The 17,099-nt window shown below is 42.2% G+C and overlaps 1 protein-coding gene across 2 annotated transcripts in view; it reads right to left on the bottom strand.

Moving 5' to 3' along the window:
* Positions 1-17,099, bottom strand: part of TBC1D32 (TBC1 domain family member 32) — a 532,407-nt gene that overhangs the window by 428,234 nt on the left and 87,074 nt on the right. For both annotated transcript variants that reach the window (XM_082249090.1, XM_082249089.1), the window contains exon 7: positions 6,298-6,376. In XM_082249090.1, the coding sequence (XP_082105216.1) occupies positions 6,298-6,376 (79 nt within the window). The remainder of the gene's footprint in view (positions 1-6,297; positions 6,377-17,099) is intronic.

Raw genomic sequence — 17,099 nt, forward strand, 5'->3', positions numbered from 1 at the left:
GTGGTTTGTAGACCTCAGAAATGAAAAAATGAACAACGCAAATCCCTTAATAGTGTGGGCTAGCCTTAATCCAAAGCAATAGGTGTGGTTCCTATCCATTCTGTTTCCTCTGCTATCCATATGAGGCACTCCTGACCTCCCCAATCAAGCACACAGCAGGTGATTGACAGTCTTAGCAGTGCAAATTTCCCTATGATCTGTTGATCTGTTTGGGGGGGGGGGGGCTTTCCCTCCACTCAGGCCTCAGATTACACTCAGCTCTCCAACTATGTGCTTTGCAATGTGTGACATCAGACTCCCGTCCCCTGCGTGAGCTCAAAGATGCTGTGTAAAATGTTTGCTTTAGGAGGCTGTAGAGAAAATATTGCTGCAGATAAATAGGTACAGCATATGTAGTAGGATCATTGTGTATTATCTGAGGCTGGTCATATATGTGAGGGTTTACAACCATATTACCAAAGCAGATTTGCAGATTTGCTTTTCTAAATTCACCCTGTAACTTTTTTTTTTAACCTGGTAATTCGAATGTTTTTTTTTTTTCCCCAGCTTCCTTTTAAAAAGAGAAGTGAAGGATATAAAAAAAAAAAAAATAAATAAACATACAGTGGGTACGGAAAGTATTCAGACCCCCTTAAATTCTTCACTCTTTGTTATATTGCAGCCATTTTCTAAAATCATTTAAGTTCATTCTTCTTCCTCATGAATGTACACATAGCACCCCATACTGACAGAAAAACACAGAATTGTTGACATTGTTGCAGATTTATTAAAAAAGAAAAACTGAAATATCACATGGTCCTAAGTATTCAGACCCTTTGCTCAGTATTTAGTAGAAGCCCCCTTTTGATCTAATACAGCCAGGAGTCTTTTTGGGAAAGATGCAACAAGTCTTTCACACCTGGATTTGGGGATCCTCTGCCATTCCTCCTTGCAGATCCTCTCCAGTTCTGTCAGGTTGGATGGTAAACGTTGGTGGACAGCCATTTTTAGGTCTCTCCAGAGATGCTCAATTGGGTTTAAGTCAGGGCTCTGGCTGGGCCATTCAAGAACAGTCACGGAGTTGTTGTGAAGCCACTCCTTCGTTATTTTAGCTGTGTGCTTAGGGTCATTGTCTTGTTGGAAGGTAAACCTTCGGCCCAGTCTGAGGTCCAGAGCACTCTGGAGAAGGTTTTTGTCCAGGATATCCCTGTACTTGGCCGCATTCATCTTTCCCTCGATTGCAACCAGTCGTCCTGTCCCTGCAGCTGAAAAACACCCCCACAGCATGATTCTGCCACCACCATGCTTCACTGTTGGGACTGTATTGGACAGGTGATGAGCAGTGCCTGATTTTCTCCACACATACCGCTTAGAATTAAGGCCAAAAAGTTCTATTTTGGTCTCATCAGACCAGAGAATCTTATTTCTCACCATCTTGGAGTCCTTCAGGTGTTTTTTTAGCAAACTCCATGCGGGCTTTCATGTGTCTTACACTGAGGAGAGGCTTCCGTCGGGCCACTCTGCCGTAAAGCCCCGACTGGTGGAGGGCTGCAGTGATGGTTGACTTTCTACAACTTTCTCCCATCTCCTGACTGCATCTCTGGAGCTCAGCCACAGTGATCTTTGGGTTCTTCTTTACCTCTCTCACCAAGGCTCTTCTCCCCCGATAGCTCAGTTTGGCCGGACGGCCAGCTCTAGGAAGGGTTCTGGTCGTCCCAAACGTCTTCCATTTGAGGATTATGGAGCTCACTGTGCTCTTAGGAACCTTAAGTGCAGCAGAAATCTTTTTGTAACCTTGGCCAGATCTGTGCCTTGCCCCAATTCTGTCTCTGAGCTCTTCAGGCAGTTCCTTTGACCTCATGATTCTCATTTGCTCTGACATGCATTGTGATCTGGAAGGTCTTATATAGACAGGTGTGTGGCTTTCCTAATCAAGTCCAATCAGTATAATCAAACACAGCTGGACTCAAATGAAGGTGTAGAACCATCTCAAGGATGATCAGAAGAAATGGAAAGCACCTGAGTTAAATATATGAGTGTCACAGCAAAGGGTCTGAATACTTAGGACCATGTGATATTTCAGTTTTTCTTTTTTAATAAATCTGCAACAATGTCAACAATTCTGTGTTTTTCTGTCAGTATGGGGTGCTATGTGTACATTCATGAGGAAGAAGAATGAACTTAAATGATTTTAGCAAATGGCTGCAATATAACAAAGAGTGAAAAATTTAAATGGGTCTGAATACTTTCCGTACCCACTGTACATAATCACCTATGTGGTTGCAAGCATCGTTCAGCAACTGTCCCCTGCCGTTCTAAGATCGAGAACTTAGAGATAAAAGACCGCTGATCACTCAGTTCTCAGTTTTCACTGAGCAGAGAGCAGAGACTGTTAGTTACCATCTCTCTGCTCTGCCCCTCCAGTTTTTAGTAGAGCACTGGCTGTTGAGGAATCGGAGGGCAGTAGTGGCTGGCTCAGGCTCTCAGTAGTGCGCTGAAAGGCTGAGCCAGCTGCCAGTTAGGCATCTGGCTGGATCCCGACATTATTGTTGGGATCCTGCAGAGCCTAGACTGGCTCTGTGACATCAGCCATGGGGGGTCAGGATCGGTGCGGGGAGGGTTTAGTGTACAGAGTTGGTGAGAGGCTGTAGGGATCAGTTAGGTGGAGAAGGGGTGTATTTTATGGTAAAGCAGGGAGAAATGTCAGTGTAGCAGCAGCAGCGGTGGGGGGGGCACAATTTGGGGTTATAGCTCTGATCATCTTATTGTTATCCGCTGATCAGAGCTAAGGTTTTGTTCAGTAGAGTCTGCTGAACAATCCTGATATAAGTTTATGGTCACTAAAGTAACCATGAGCTTACACCACAAGGAGGAATGAGGTCTGTTTGGTGTACAGACCTGGCCAGCTGCAAGCAGTTCTGTAGGTCCGTACGCCATCTGGACCTGGCAGTAAAAAGGGGTAATACACATCCCTCAATTTATAAACAGGCATTCAGTTTGGATCTTTCACTAATATAAAAATATACTTGGATCAAAGGGTACTGGTAGGGTTCTACAAAAAAAAAACCGAATTTGTACGTAGTGGATGAGGCCCTTTTCTTTTCCTCCTTTCTTTTCCTTGTGCTCACTCTCAAGTCCTCTATTCCTTCATTCCCGGACTTTGTCCTCCACCCCCTTATTCTGTCCCACTTTTCCCCCCCTTCCTTCACTATCCTGGGTAATGCTATTAGTTAAAGTGCATGTAAACGCTAACAAACTTCTCTTATTTGTTCCCTTTTGGTCTGTTAAATTTACAGATGGAAGTTTTCACCTGTTCAATAAGAGCAAAAATACACGTTGATTCTGCCAGAAGTCTTGTGAGCTGAGAACTTCCTGTGTACATGGATGGGTTATAGAAATAAAGGGGTGATGATGGGGAGAAGTCTACGTCCTTTGCAATACATCAGATATGAAATAGCCAGAATTAAAGCGTTACTAAACCCACAACAGTAAAATCAGTCTGTATATGCAGTAAAGCATGCTTGTTATACTCACTGTGGACCCTAAGGGGGTAATCCTGCACATTGTCTAAAATGGCTGTTTGATGATCCTGTCTTCTCTGATCATCTCTTTCTTCCACAGTCCCCAAAGCATCTTCTGAGCCTTGGAGTCACACTGCACATGCTCAGTTTGGGGTGTATTGCTAGAGAGTTTTTTTTTTTTTCTTGGGAGATCGCATGTGATCAGTACATGGCCAATCAGCTCTGTCCAGACAGAGGGTCAGTGGTCCTGCAGCTTCATAGGATAGTCAGGGGAGAAAGAAAGCTTCTCTTACAAGCTGCAACCAGTGCTCTGCTGGACACGGATAGAAGTCACAAGACTGCTCTAACTGCTGATAAGAAAAGCAGTTTATATTTACTAAATCAATTGCATTTTCATGTTTGGTGTACTTTGGGAGACCAGATATAGTGAATGCAGGGTCCTGTGTTTAGTGACACTTTAGCATCATGTAAGACAAAACCAGACAACATTCTCCAACCAGCCTGCTTACCAACCCAATTAACCTGTCCAACAGAATGCGTAAAATCAGGGGCCTTGTAGCTTACACATGCCTTTGCAAATGTGTGCTAACTAAACCCCGACTGGTTGGTGAGCTGAGCTTGGAATTTTCTCTGGTTTTGTCTTTCATGCGTTTGCCCTTCCATATGCCCCTTGCCGTGAAGGCCAGTTATAGATAAGGCAGGGGCCATCTCTTTGTTACTTTAAAGCGGAGTTCTGGCCACAAAAAAAAAATTTCAATGAACATACCCCCAGGACAGTCAGGGCTAGTACTTTCCACAATGGATAGCCTCTGATCTGTCCCGGTTCGCACTTACCTGCAAGAAGAAATACTCACTTTTAAAATTTCTTCTCCAGCGTTGCCATCTCTGTTGTGGGCAGCTGAAGCCAGCACGATCCTCTTCTGCATCCTCTTCCGTGTCTTCTTCTCCCAGAATGCGCCTGCACCGGCCCCTCTCGTCACTTCCAGTGCGGCGCCGCATTCCTCCACAGCTTCTGGGCATGCCCAGAAGCTGTTTAGCAGGGAATGCGGCGTCGCATCGGAAGTGACGAGCGGGGCCGGTGCCGTCGCATTGATTCCTGGGAGCGATGACTTTCAGCTCCCAGGAATCATTGCAAACCGGAAGTGACGGCGCTGACCACCGAGGGAGGAAGTGGAAGAAAGGTGAGTATTTCTTTCTACAATAACAAGGTAAGTAAAAAAAAAAAAAAAAAAATCCTAACTATCCATTTCCTTTTCAGGTGAAGAAAAGCAAGCGGATGGCCACAAAATCGATTATGTCGATTTTGTGGCCGGAACTCCGCTTCATGTGCTTGGGATTTCTAATCTCAAAAAGGCACTGTAACGTCAGAAAGAAAGGAGCACAATCTATTTCTCTGGCACATCAACGGTTATCTTTACTTGCTGTGTTAAAAAGAAAATATGAGGAAATGTGCATGTGATGCAGAGATGTACTATTTGTATTATGATTATTATTTACAGAAGCCTATGGAACTTTTTTTCCTTTTAAGAATTACTCCTTGCAAGCTATTTTATATATAATATCAGGGAGGAAATTTTTCATTAGAGGTTTAATAGAATACATTATCTCTAAATGACGTTACAGTAGTACCTGAACTGTGATCATGTGCACTTTGCATTCAAGATAGGGCTGGATTTATGCTTCCTGCCAAGCACCCCTCCCCAGCCTGTGTTTTGTGCTGATCCCCTCCTACCCCAGTCAACTGGTTAGTCTTATTATCAGTGATGCCCTGCTCCCCCGGGCCATAATCTACATAGGCTAAACTAGACTTTATTCCACTGATGGTGAACCTTGGCACCCCAGATGTTTTTGGAACTACATTTACCATTATGCTCATGCACTCTGCAGTGTAGTTGGGCATCATGAGAAATGTAGTTCCAAAACATCTGGGGTGCCAAGGTTCGCCATCACAGTCCCTGCAGGCCATTGTTGTCCACCCAAAACATTGAGTGCTTGACAGCTCTTGTTTAGAATGAAAATATCTAACAATGTCACTGCATGCCTCACACAGTGCTAAATCATATTAGAGACCACAGGCAGCAAGTATATTTCCTATTAGACCCAGTATACTGTCACTATATCTCAGTGAATGAACTGTAAAGCCAATGTTCACACTGTAAGGTGCATTAAAAATACAGAACAATGTGTAATAAATAAATAAAAATGTGTTAACCATTTTAGCTGATGTCAGAATCACCTAAACTCTATAACTGGCGGTATATGGACATTTTTAATTTTCAGTGAACATATCTCTATGTATCTCTTGCACACTTTATTCTATTTATCCAATTTAAAAGATATGGAAAATGCTTTAGGCCTTGATGCTGTCTATCTGTATGTTACGCCTTCGTTTCAATCTAACCTTTGTTCTCTTATTTGACAAATGAATGAAAGAGAGATGCATACTCATATGAAGAACATTTATCTCAATGGTGAGATGTTGATTCAATGCAGAAAAGCAATTACATCACTGGATGATCTGACAGGAATAGCGAAAAATGAAAACATGCTCTGCATTGTCCCATTTCTAGTCCATCATCTGCCTTGTAAAGTGCCTTTGAGAAGTAAATCTTTTTATGCAAAAGATACAGGCTCTTTCCAAAGGTCAAGGATACTCTTATCTTATTATTTAATTACTAACGTGGTAAGCTATAATGGAGTGGTATACCATTGTCATTTCATACTGAATTCATACTACACATAATACATAGTAATAATATAAATCAGATAAGGAAAGACAAAAAGTAAAAGTACATACCTAAACTTGTATAAACTTCTCTTGCCATATTCAGGGGTGATGAAGAAAATGTTTTGGCATAAAAACGTAGAATCCTTTCCTAAAATTAAAAAAAAATATTAGCGGTTAACCCATTGACAAAGAAGCAGCATGTAACCCTATCTAGGTTGATCCTTAAGAAAGACATCAGTTATCTGCATTCTTTTAACTTACCAAATCTCAAGAGGAAAATTACCAGTCTATAATGAGGTGCTAAACATTACTATTGTCCTTAAAGCCCAACTTTAGACAATCATTCTTTTTTTTTTTTTATTCTTTATTTATAAGACAAAGGCATACAACACTTTGCTTCAACTTCTGAACAGCAGAGATGTCATATAACTACAATATTGTATAATATAAGACCACGGGGCAGGAGCAAGGCTGGGTACCCAGGTTTTATGTTATAACCAAGGTAAAGTTGGGGGAAAATACAAAAAAAAAAAAAGGGGGGGGGCATTTTTTTTCTCAGAGGTTTCTTGGAATATATCCTTTTTCAGATTTTTACTGCATTCTGTGACTCCAATGGACAGACTTAAGCTGGGCATACATGGGTCTGTAGGATGATCGAGAAAACAGAACGGATTCCCCCATCCATACATCCGAGGTGGCTAGAAGAATCCTTCCCTCTGTGTTATTTTATTCTGACAGCGGGGACTCCTCCACTGTTAGACTACAGTGATCAGCACTGCAGCCAAATGAGTGCAGCGATGATTGAAGGAAACATTTCCAACAAGCATTTTTGAGAAAGGTCTCTCATCAGATTAACCATAGGCGTGCACAGGGGGTGTGCCAGCCCCCCCTATCTCTACGTACAGTGCAGATTCCTCCTACTGCCCGGGCTTCTTCCGTGTTGCCCCCCATGCCCCGCAGTGCTTTTGGCTTCCCTCCTCTCCTCTCCCCCCAGCTGCTGCAGGAGATGTTTCAGGATGGAGAGCGAGGGAAGAGGCTAGTAAATGTCATTTACCGGCTCCTTTCTTTTCTCAATGAACCCAGTGAACACACCCACTCAGTGTGTTCATTAAAAAACTTAAAGTATAGTAAACAGTTTTTTCCTTCAAAAGCTTCCTTCAAAAAGTTGCTTTTGCAGTGTGTTTTGGATCACTGTCCATCTGTTCTGTGAAGCGCCACACTATCAACTTTGCTGCATTTGGCTGAAATGGGCTGACAATATTATCTCTAAACACTGCAGTATTCATCTGGCTGCTTCTGTCTTCTGTCACATCATCAATAAACACCAATGACCCAGTTCCACTGGAAGCCATGCATGCTCATTCCATCACACAGCTGCACCACGTTTTACAGATGACTTTGTGTGCTTTGGATCATGAGCTATCCTAAGCCTTCTCCACCCCTTTTTCTTCCTGTCATTCTGGTACAGATTAATCTTACTTTCATCCATCCAAAGAATGCTTTTCCAGAACTGGTCTGTTATTTTTAGATGTTTTTTGGCAATGTCTAATCTGGCTTTTCTATTCTTCAGGCTTATGAATGGTTAGCACCTTGTAGTTAACCCTCTGTATTTGCTCTCGTGAAGTCTTCTCTTAATTGTAGACTTTGACAATGATATACACACCTCCTGGAGAGTGTCCTTCACTTGTCTAGATGTTGTGAATGGGTTTTTTTTACTATAGAGAGGATCCTGCGATCATTCACTACTGTTGTGTCCCGTGGACATCCAGGCCATTTTATGTTGCTGAGCTCACCAGTGTATTCTTCATTCCTCAGAATGTACAAAACTGCTGATTTGGCCACTCCTAATGTTGCTGCTATCTTTCTGATGGATTTGTTTTGTTTTTGAAGCCTTACAATGGCCTGTTTCACTTGCATGGACAGCTTCTTTGAACACATGATGTAGGTTCGCAGCAATAGTTTCCAAATGCAAAAACCACATTTAGAATAAATTCCAGACCTTTTACCTGCCTAATTGATGAAGAAATAAGGAAGGAGTAGCCCACACCTAGCCATGAAACAGCTTTTGATTCAATTGTCCAATTACTTTTGGTCCCTTGAAAAAGGGAGGGTGGCTATTCTTAAGAGCTGTAATTCCTAAACCCTTCCTCCAATGTGGATGTACATACCCTCACATTGAACCTGAGAGTGTGCACTTTCAGCCCATATACATTATATAACTACAGCTTTAATATATTTTGGTAAATATCTGAAAAAAGTAAAATTGTGGCTGTGTCCAAATATAAAAAAAAAGTGACAAACTAAGCTACATAGGTATGGACTATAGAGTGAGTACCTGGATTAAAAGCTGGCTTCAGGGGCGAGTCCAGAGGGTGGTGATAAATGGGGAGTACTCAGAATGGTCTGGTGTGGAAAGTGGGGTCCCTTAAGGATCAGTCCTGGGAACAATCCTATTTATTTTTTATAAATGATCTAGAGGATGGGATAAACAGCTCAATCTCACCACATTTTATGAGATCTTATGGTTACCTGCTTAATGGTTATAATGTGTTTTCTATGTATTTTTTGATAAATGTTCATACTCTCTGTATACCATATGCTGATATTATATTGTACCACTTTTCACTTCTCTCCAATAAAATTGTTTGAAAATTGTTGAACAGCTCAATCTCCGTATTTGCGGATGATGCTAAATTAAGGGCAATAACTTCTGCGCAGTATTTGGGTGCCAGAAATGCAAATGTAAGATACTCACTAGGGGGAGAGCCTTTGGGGAAATCAAAGATGAAAAAGGACCTGGGGGTTCTAGCAGACGACAAGCTCAGCAATGGCATGCAATGTCAAGCTGCTGCAAGCAAAGCCAACAGAATATTGGCATGTATTAAAAAGGGGATTCACTCCAGAGATAAAACAATAATTCTCCCACTCTACAAGACTCTAGTCCGGCCACATCTGGAGTATGCCGTCCAGTTCTGGGCACCGGTCCTCAGGAAGGATGTACTAGAACTGGAGAGAGTCCAGAGAAGGGCAACAAAGCTAATAAAGGGACTGGAGAATCTCACCTATGAGGAAAGACTGCAAGCATTGAACTTATTCTCTCTGGAGAAGAGAAGCTTGAGAGGGGATATGATATCAATGTACAAATACCGTACTGGTGACCCTAGCATAGGGAACAAACTATTCAGTGAAAGGGAATACAAAAAGACTCGCAGCCATTCGCTAAAATTAGGAGAGAAACGGTTTAACCTTAAACTGCGTAAAGGATTCTATACCGTCAGAGCGGTAAGGATGTGGAACGCTCTTCCACAAGCAGTGGTATTAGCGAGGAGCATCGATAGTTTCAAAAAACTATTAGATGGGCACCTTAACAACCACAACATACAGGGGTATACAATGTACTATTGACATAAACACTTATCACACACACTCATCATAGGTTGAACTGGATGGACTGGTGTCTTTTTTCAGCCTCATTAACTATGTATAAGCACTGTATTTACTCAAGTCTATTTCCAGTTTGGGTTGGAGCCATGTAGGCAATTATACTTTTTAGTCATAACTTTAAAAAAAAAAAATCACATATGAGAGGTGTTCACAGGAAAAAAAAAGCTGCACAAATCAAGGGCAGAAAAAAAAAAATGTATAACATATGTACTGTATTTACTCAAGTCGACTACCAGTCTATCCAAACCCAAGAAAAGATTGGGCTAGAGCTATGTGCTTTATAGGGATAACTTTCAGAGAAAAGAATCACATATGGAAGGTGTTCCCAGGAAAAAAGCAGCACAAATCAAGAAAGAAAAGTTACGCAAGTACTGTATTTACTCAAGTCTATTATCAGTCTATCCAATTCTAAGAAAAGTTTTGGCTGGAGCCATGAGGCAATTCTACTTCACGGTGATTACTTAAAAAAAAAATCACATATGGAAGGTGTTCACAGGAAAAAAAGCAGCACAAATCAAGGACAACAAAACAAAAAAAAAATAAAAAAATAAAAAACTTGACATAAGTACTGTATTTACTCAAGTCTATTCTCAGTCTATCCAAACCTAAGAAAAGTTTTAACTGGAGCCCTATAGGCAATTTTACTTCATAGGGATAACTTAAAAAAAAAATATATATGGGAGGTGTTCACATGAAAAAATGCAGCACAAATCAAGGACAACAAAACAAGAAAAAAAATGCTTGACATAAGTACTGTATTTACTCAAATCAATTTCCAGTCTATCCAAACCTAAGAAAAGTTTAGGCTGGAGCAGTCTATTACTTTATGGTAATAACTTTAAAAAAATCACATATGAGAGAACTTCATAGGGAAATAAAAGCAGCACAAATCAAGTACCTTTCTTGTGCAAACGCAGGTGACATGTATTAATTGGCACAGTGACCAATGCAGGGGGAAATTCAGAAAAGAGACTGAAATATCACAGTGCATTTGGGTCTAAGCTTAGCAGACACTGAACTATGGTGCCATATCTCAGCATGTACCTGCATTAATGACTTTTTTCCACAGTTTTGTAAAGTTAGTGAAGATGCTGACTTCTAGTTGCTTGCACTTATTATAGAGTCCTAAAGCTGTCTAAATGGTGTCTGGATCTATACCACCACTAATCTGATCCTGCTGAGGAGGGTGCAGCAGAAGAACATTACTAGAAGCATCGTAATAACACTGAGCAATGCTTGTGATAACCTGTGCTGCATTTTCTAAGCAGAATTAGAACTGTAAAGAATGCCCCCTTATGGTTATATGGCTTATATCTTCTAGGCTGTGTACCATGGAAAAAAACGTTTTACCAAAGAGAAAGTTAAGCCTCTTTACTCAAAAAAAAAAAAAAGCCTGTGTTCCTGTGTGTACAGATGTGGGTTTCTTCCCTACACATAGAAAGAACATTCTTGTACTCTACAAGGCTATGCAGAAAGGTTTCCTGACACAAGAAGGTACAGAGTGCATAAGTAGTTTGCCACTGGTAATAAATGACAGGTAAGGAGGACATGTGCGTAAATATTGGGAAAAGGGGGTTTTAAGACACAGGTTCCTGGACCCTGAAAGCAGTTATGGGATGTTACAGAGTACATTATATGATCAGATAGCATACCTCCTAACCGTCCCTGAATCACCGGGACTGGCTATGGAAATGGGCCCCTGTCTAGGCGAATCGGGGCTGAGTCTAGGAATGCTCATGGCATGTGCGGGGTGTCTTGGTTCCCGCACGCCACGAGCAACACATTATATGGCAGCCGGCATCTCTTCCCCGCTGCCTCTGATACACAGTGCAGATCGTAGTGCACTGAACCCTCCCCTCCTCCTGTGTTTTACTGTACACAGTGGTGGAGAGCAGCACACCACTCTGCCACAACGCGGCTTATCCCAGGTCTGTGATTTCTTTGTACACAAGACTTGCAGAGGAGGGAGGCAATGGGGAGGGGGGGGTGGGGTGGATGGAGCTGGGATGGGATTAGGGGGATGAATGGAGCTAGGAAAGGATCAGGAGGATGGATGGATCTGGGATGGGATCAGGGGGGTGGATGCAGCCAAGGTGGGATCAGAGGGATGGATGGCGCCAGAATTGGTTTAGGGGATGGATGGAGCCGGAATGAGATCAGGGAATGGTTATAGTTGGGATGGGATCAGGGGATAGATGGAGTTGGGATGGGATCTGGGAGGTGGAGGGAGCCGGGATTAGATCAGGGTGGTGGATGGAGCTGGAATGGGATTGGGTAGGTGGATGCAGCCGGGATGGGATCAGGGGAATGGATGGAGCCGGGATGGGATCAAGGGAATGGATGGAGCTGCCCCCTGAATTCTGTACATAACATACTCCTATCTACTGCATTCTGTGTATTACAAACTCCTGTCCCCTGCATTCTGTACATTACATACCCCTGCATCTTGCATTCAGTAGATTGCATACTCCTGTTCCCTGCATTCTGTGCATTACATACTCCTGTCCCCTGAATTCTGTGCATTGCATACTCATGTCCCCTGCATTCTGTGCATTACATACTCCTGTCCCCTGAATTCTGTACATTACATACTCCTGTCCCCTGCATTCTGTGCATTACATGCTCCCATCTATTGCATTCTGTACATTACATACTCCTGCCCCCTGCATTCAGTACATTACATACTTCTTCACCCTGCATTCTGTACATGACATACTCCTGTCCCCTGCATTCTGTGCATTACATACTTCTGCCCCCTGCATTCTGTATATTACATACTTCTGCCCCCTGAATTCTGTGCATTACATACTCCTGACCCCTGCATTCTGTGCATTACATACTCCTGACCCCTGCATTCTGTGCATTACATACTCCTGACCCCTGCATTCTGTGCATTACATACTCCTGCCCCCTGCATTCTGTGCATTATATACTCCTGCCCCCTGCATTCTGTACATTACATACTCCTGTCCCCTGCATTGTGTGCATTACATACTCCTGTCCCCTGCATTCTATACATTACATACTTCTGCCCCCTGAATTCTGTGCAATACACACTCCTGACCCCTGCATTCTGTGCATTACATACTCCTGCCCCTTGTATTCTGTAGATTACATACTTCTGCCCCCTGCATTCTGTGCATCACACACTCCTGGCCCCTGCATTCTGTGCATTACATTTTTCTGTCCCCTGCATTCTGTACATTACATACTCCTGTCCTCTGCATTATGTGCACTACATTCTTCTGTTCCCTGCTTTCTGTGCATTATGTACTCCTGGACCATGCTCTCTGTGTGTATCATGTACTCATAAACTCAGCACTGACTACAGCCCTGAGTGTGTTACAACTCCTGATTCTTGAACACATTGCATTACACACCCTGGACCCCTGCAGCCTGCATTATGTATCCTAAATCCGTCACTGACTGCAGCATTCCCCACCCCTGTGCTCTGCTTTTATACATCTCACCAAAGTCTTCATTTTCTCAACAGTTGCTGGTTGCTATGCAATCCCTGACTATGTTATTGAAGTTCTTCTTTAAGGTAGGCTCAGACAAAGCAATCAAAACATATTTTATAGGTACAAGGAAGCCTGCGTTTTGTTTAACCACATCCCTTAAGCCCCTCCCACTGCCAAGTGATTGGCCACACCCATATTTTACTGCGGCGCACTCCTCCAGTGTCCCTCATTCTGAAGTTCAAATGTTGGGAGGTATGAGGTAGGATCTAAATACTGACCAAGTACACAGATAATATCAATCTGCAGAGATGCATACATTTAGCAGCAAATTGAGTTTTAAGATACAACCCGCAGTATTGTAGTGATATGAAAAGCAGCCATATGCAATGATGGAAAGCTGGCACATAAAGAAACACTGCCAGCCAAAAATAACGGGTCAATCCTGAATAATTTGTTGTGAGCCAAAGTGCCCTTAAAAATGGTAAGCCATTACTTCATTGAACATGATTAATGAATAATGATATGTGGAAACATTTACATTTTTCTTTCTAATTCAATTAACGGAGAACTAATTATCTGCATCAACATCAAACACAGTGATTCATAGTGGACTTGTCACCATGGATAACACATTTTGTGATTTAACATTTACAAAAAAAAAAAAGTTCTATTTGGTAGCCATCCTTTAGTTTTTTTTTCCTGATTTTTAACATTACTATAAATCAAAAGTAAAATAACTCAATAATAATGAAACAAAACAAAAAAACAAATGCATATAATTAGGGGCAGCACTTTGAAATGACTGTGAAACTTATCAAACCATGACTGCGTGTTTAGTAAGACAATTAAAACTTTAGTGGCATGGATATGAAAGCACAAATATATAATTAGCCTTCTGTATCAGCATGTTCTTTATAAGAATTAGTGTTATTTCTCTGCAGTAACCAATCAGATTTAAACTTGCAGCGCAGGTCTGATGCTGATTGGTGGTTTAGGAGCCGAAACATAATGCTTTGTATGTAAAACTCAGTTGCAAACATGCTATACTTAAAGTGGTATTAAAGCTTTTTTTTGTTTTTTTTCTAAATTACAAACATGTTATACTTACTTACTCTGATCCTCTTTTTTTCGGGTCCCCCGCTGGAGCTCCTGGCTCCTCCCTTTTTGAGCAGTGCCAGCAGAGAAAGCCACTTGCCCTTAGGGCACCGTTGTGTGTTTGCTCCAGAGCCACTGTTTTATATGTCCATAAGACACATAGAGTCCCGGCTGGGCCCCACCACCCAGCAGTCTCTCCTCATTGGTTCACTGGCTGTGATTGACAGCAGTGGGAGCCAATGGGCTCCCGCTGCTGTCTCAGCCAATTGGGAGGGAGAGTCCCGGTACAGCAGAGGAGGCAATTGTGAACATCGCTGGATTGGAGGGATCTCAGGTAAGGATTGAGGGGGCTGGGGGGGGGGGTGCTGCCCAGAGAATGTTTTACCTTCCTGCGTTTTAATGCAAGAAGGTAAAAAACCTTCAGTCTTTGGAAGCACTTTAAAGAAAAAAGTAAAAAGTAGAAGAGCCAAAGTTTTTGTTGGCCTTACTTCTGTGAATCACAGGAGTGTGCTTCGTTCTGCACTCCTGTAACCCATATTCAGCCAACAAAAGGGCTAAAGTCCGCTGTTGACTGATGTCTAGGTACAGGCTTTGGAGAGATCCCAAATGCCTGACTGCCAGCTGGCTCAGCCTCCCAGTGAGCCATGGAGCCGATAAGTTACATTGCTCCAGCTTAGATATACTGTACCTCTAGAACAGGGGTCTTCAAACTATGGCCCTCCAGTTGTTCAGGAACTACAATTCCCATCATGCCTAGCCATGTCTGTGAATGTCAGAGTTTTACAATGCCTCATGGGATGTGTAGTTCCGCAACAGCTGGAGGACCGTAGTTTGAGGATCCCTGCTCTAGAAGTTGGAAATCACTGTAGTAGACCACAACTCCAGTGATCTCCACTGGCTTTTGGGTCCAGTGCCCAGCGCTTGCTATGCTGCACTTTGATCCCCGGAGGCTGACCGCTCGACATGAGTGCCAGTCACAGAATCCTTCAATTAATGCAAATGCGATGAGTTGGAGAGGTGGAGTGTTATCGTCACACTCTCCACCTTGCCCAATCAGAGAAAGATTGCCATATCAGGAATTTTTATTTAAATGTGCTTTTCTTTGGCAGGGTTAAGCACTTGCTGACCACCCCATGCAGATTTACTGCGGCAAGGCGGCTCGGCTGGGCATGATCACCTAGATCTACGTGACTATGTCTCTGCAGCGGGTGCACGCGCCACCAGAGCCGCACTTCCGCTGTGATTAGACACAGCGGGATCAAAACCATGGAAGGTGTGGGCGCAATCGCCCCCGGCCTCCCGCGATCTTCAGGGAAACTGACAGGAAACAAGGCAAAACAAGGGAAAGGAAGGGGAAGGGAAACAAGGCAGCTCTCCTGTCAGACAGGCACAGTGAGATCGTGTGTCTCAGCTAAGCTGAAACACCGATCTCTGTGTACCTGTCACAGAGCCCCCGCCCCACAGTTAGTAAGCACAATTTAGGCTCATACTTAACCCCTTGATCACCCCCAGTATTAACCCCTTCCCTGCCAGTGTCAATTATACAGTAACAGTGCATATTATTTAGAACTGATCACTGTATTGGTGTCACTGGTCCCAGAAAAGTGTCACTTAGTGTCAGATTTGTCTACCGCAATGTCACAGTCCCACTAAAAATCGCTGATCGCCGCCATTACTAATAAAAACAAAAAAAAGTCCAAAAATCTATCCCATAGTTTGTAAATGCTATAACTTTTGTGCAAACCAATTAATATACGCTTTTTGGGAGTTTCTTTACCAAAAATATGTAGCAGAAGACAAATTGAAATAAACTGATAAAAAAAAAAATAAAAGTTTTGTATCTAGCTAAATTTAAAGCCCACTTACCATGCATCTATAGCAAGCCTATACAACTACAACCCAAGCCAAGTGAGATGCAATAACAAACTTTTTCATTCCTATTTCCACAGCAGTATTGGTTTTTAGAAAAGTCTGGAGAGTTCCAAGTTAAAATTATACACGGAAAATTGCTCAAAAGGTCTGTAGCTTGCCAAGACATTAATATGTAAGCTGCTATTTTGACTTGCTTTTCAAGATGCATGCAGCACAGAGGCCATCAGGTTTACTTTTCCTTCAATGCTTGGTAAGTCACTGACCAAGAACAAAATAAAAATCAAGTGCCAGGACATTTGCATGCAGTATTTTTGTCCAAGATCAGTGACACGCTACATAGTGAATGAAGGATCAACTTAACCACTTCTGGACCAGAAGGTTTTACCCCCTTAATGACCAGCCAATTTTTTGCGATACGGCACCGTGTTATTTTAACTGACAATTATGTGGTCATGTGATGCTGTACCTTAAAAAAAATGTATGTCCTTTATTTCCCCACAAATTGAGCTTTCTTTTGCTGCTATTTTATCACCTGTGTGATTTTTATTTTTTGCGCTAAAAACAAAGAAAGTGCGACAATTCTGAAAAAAAAAAAATAATAATAATATTTTTTACTTTCTGCTATATAACATTCCCCCCAAAAAATACATTTTTTTTTATCGTTTTAGGCAAATTTGAATTCAGCTATATATTTTTGGTAAAAAAAAAATCCCAATAAGTGTATATTGATTGGTTTGCACAAAAGTTATCACATCTACAAACTAGGGGAAAGATTTATATCATTATTATTTATTTATTTATTTTTGTACTAGTAATGGCGGCGATCAGATGTCTCCACTGACATCCGCTGCTCCATAGGGGTGCATGGAGCATCCGATCCGGTCCTCCTGAAAAACTGATAGGCGGACCGGATTTGAAAGCCTGTATGAAAGGGACCTAATACTTACCTGAGCCCATTTCAATCCAGCAATGTTGCACGAGAGATTCGGCTGTCTGGGA

This window comes from Pelophylax lessonae (assembly GCF_965119305.1).
Source record: "Pelophylax lessonae genome assembly, chromosome: 3".
Classification (NCBI taxonomy): Eukaryota; Metazoa; Chordata; class Amphibia; order Anura; family Ranidae; genus Pelophylax; species Pelophylax lessonae.